This window comes from Pinus tabuliformis, chromosome 1_1 (genome assembly GCF_031772625.1).
Source record: "Pinus tabuliformis cultivar Carrire ecotype Pingquan chromosome 1_1, CPIR1, whole genome shotgun sequence".
NCBI lineage: Eukaryota > Viridiplantae > Streptophyta > Pinopsida > Pinales > Pinaceae > Pinus > Pinus tabuliformis.
The window spans coordinates 809,142,765-809,145,871 of record NC_142297.1 but is presented as its reverse complement, the minus strand read 5'-3'; the positions used below and the strand labels follow the sequence as shown (position 1 = coordinate 809,145,871).

At 40.2% G+C, this 3,107-nt stretch overlaps 1 protein-coding gene across 1 annotated transcript; it reads right to left on the bottom strand.

Annotated features, from left to right (window-relative positions):
• Positions 1 to 1,724: 1,724 nt before the first annotated feature.
• LOC149216489 (uncharacterized) lies at positions 1,725 to 2,333 on the bottom strand. Its single transcript, XM_089389976.1, has one exon. It carries the CDS (start codon positions 2,331 to 2,333, stop codon positions 1,725 to 1,727), a length of 609 nt encoding a protein of 202 aa, XP_089246102.1.
• Positions 2,334 to 3,107: the final 774 nt, after the last annotated feature.

Here is a 3,107-nt window from a genome sequence, read left to right as displayed (position 1 = left end):
GTTATGCATGCGACACTAAGGAAAGGTTATGAAAAACTGGAAACAACATTTCCATAAGTTAGAACACATTGAAATGCCAATGGTTGTTCAATGAAACAAAGGAAACAACATTCATACAAGATGAAAACTACAAAGCGACAGAAAAAAGAAAGGTATGAAAAGCAAAACTTACCTAGAAAAGTTGTGTTGACTGTGTTGAAGGTTCCTAGATGCCTCAAGAATACTAGAGCTCCAAGATCGAATATGAAGAATGAGCTCTGAGGCATCGTTTAAATAAATTTGGTGAAATTAAGGTTTATGACACGCATGCCACATATATAGGAAAAAACGAGACTTGGTGGGGAGTTTCTAAAATCGACTTTGCATGTAACTCCTACTGCTAAAAATAGATCCCTAAAATCTAGGGATGTTTTTTCACTTTTTGCTTTTTTCTTTTTTCGGGAAAAGCTGCCCGACATGCAAGGAATGATTGCGTAGTTCTAGAGGGAATTGGATAAGCTATCGACACATGCAATGGATAGTTACTGAGGGAAAACTTTTGTGTTGTTCCTCGGATGAGCGGCCATCACTGGCTGGACATCTTTGCACAATTTTCTAGAGAAGTGTTGCCGGCCTACTTTGCACATTTTTCCAGAGTAGTGATGTTAGCTAGTTCTATGCATTTATGTAGAGAAGTGCAGTTGGCATGGCCTACTCTGCGCATTTCTAGAGAGTAGTGTCAGCTGGTTGAAACTGTGCATTTCTGGAGAGCATTGCAGTTGGCCTGACCTGCTCTACACATTTCTGGAGAGCAGTGTCGGTTGGCTAGAACTACACATTTCTGGAGATCAGTGTCATCTAGCTTGCTCTGTGCAATTTCCAAAGAAAGGCTGGCTGACCTGCTCTGCGCAGTTTTAGAGGGGAAGAAAGATTGCCCTCCAGGATTGTGCAGTTTTTCCCGACAGCCTGTTGACCAGATGTGAACCAAGTGTTGGATCAACTTGTGGTTGACTGACGGGACAAGTGAGTGAACACAAGCTGTGAAGTGGCAAATGAAATCAAATAAACACAAGTACTTGATCAATGCAAGATAGTTGCTATGATTTCGAGGAGGGAGGCTCCAAAATGAAAAGAAGGAAAAATTTTGGAGGGTGGTTGCAGCGCTACAACAGGACCATGTTTGCATGGATCCATAAATGTTAGTATGCACAAGTTCGAGTATATCTTTCTTTCTCCCACGTAAACTAGAAGGAAATTCATCCTTGTGTATTTTTCCAAGTGCACAACCTTCAAAATCAATATGTTCATTTCTTAAAACAGGAAGTCCATCGACCATACCTTGTTTCTGTAGCAGAAATAAGTCATGAAGGTTGATGTGACCAAGCCTTTGATGCCAAAGATTCTCTGTAGTCATAGTCAACGAAGTTAAAGCTTGATGTGGTACGCTTGTAACATTCAACTTATATAGGCCTCCAACTCGTACTCCTGATGCGACCGACCTTTGATGATCTAGCAAATATGTTATAATATAGTAAGTTTTGAAAATTTGTACCTTTAAATTCTGATTTGCAATCATGGAGACATAGATCAAATTCTTTTGAATACCAGGTACATACATTACATTCCGGATGCCCCTGATATTACAATTAGGAAATATCATAGGAATATCTCCATACCCTCTAATATGCTCTGTCATCTCCCAGGTAGATGTTCGCACCATTGCTCATCCCCTTGAAATTTTCATACTAGTGTTTATTACCTGCCATATGAGTGGATGCTCTAGAATCCACAAACTGAGTTTCAGCCTCATGGGTCTTAGTAGAAAGAGCAACATTAGACACAAATAATTTAAGATCATGATTTTTATTTTCGCTAGCAAAATTCCCTGTATGCATCTTGTGTTTATGTATGGTTTCATTAGTATTCTTTTTATAACAATCTCTAGCAATATAACCAGTTCTACCACAATAAAAACACTTAATTATTGAATCATTTCTAACAGATGACATAACTTGAAATGGATTTTTCTGGGATGGACCACCGCTTTTCTGTCCTCCTCCTGGTTTCCCTTTGAAGAACTTTTTCTTCACCGCCAACGTCAGATTTGCATTTTGAGGCTTCAGATTCATAAGTGTCGCTTCTTCCTGCATCAAAATACGTGTCAAATCTTCAAAGGTGGGAGCTTTCTCCCTCGCCGCAAGCCTTGTAATGAACACTTGATAATCCTCTATCATGCCATTTAAGGTAATTGTGACGAGATCCGTGTTGGACACTTTCTCCCCTATGTTGCCCAACATGTCTCTCAGTTCTTTAATCCGTGAGATGAATGCAGCAACGGATTCATTCTCCTCCATTCTAATGGAGAAAATATTACTCTTCATAAACAACAAACGATTTGTATTTTTTGTTTCATACAAATCCTTGAGCATCACCCAAATGTCATTAGCAGTTTAGCATTCTCGGATATGAAGGATTATGTTGTTTTTTTACCGACATCTTCAAGAGGACCTCGCTTTATTTTCCCTCTTTTCCCAATCTTGAACTGATGCGGCTGTGGTACCACCGGTTGTAGTCGGATTTACTTCATCTCCGTTTGCAATTGTCCACGCACTGGAACCCTCGAGCAATGTCTGCAACTTGAACTTCCAGTTGGCGTAATTTGACCCATCGAGCTTATTTCTCTCATTAAGGTACGTCTCTGCAATGTGATTATTCATTGTGACAAAACCACGACTCCACTAACAAATCCACTGGTCCAATCTATAGATCTAGTAATCCAGCACTTGATCTACGGATCCAACACCAGATCCTCCAACAGTTGATCTATGGATCGAACTCCAGATCCTTCAACAGTTCCAGATCTGGGTGCTACGGATCCAACTCCAGACAGATGGCCTTCAAAAAAATGTTGGATAAGACCACCAACTCAAGCACTTATGGTCTCGGACTGCCTCCAACATAAAAATAAAACACCAACGTCCTTTCACCATATTGCAGGTTGCACTGACAGAAAATTATGCAAGTTTTCTAGATCAACGCAGGTTTGACCCCTAAAACTAGCGCTAATCAGACTTCCTCAAAATTTCAGCGCTCTATCACAAAGGCAATTGAACCAGCCACCAAGGCTT

Coding starts and splice junctions, on each gene's coding strand:
- LOC149216489 (XM_089389976.1), bottom strand. CDS start 2,333: ATGGAGGAGAATGAATCCGTTGCTGCATTCATCTCACGGATTAAAGAA.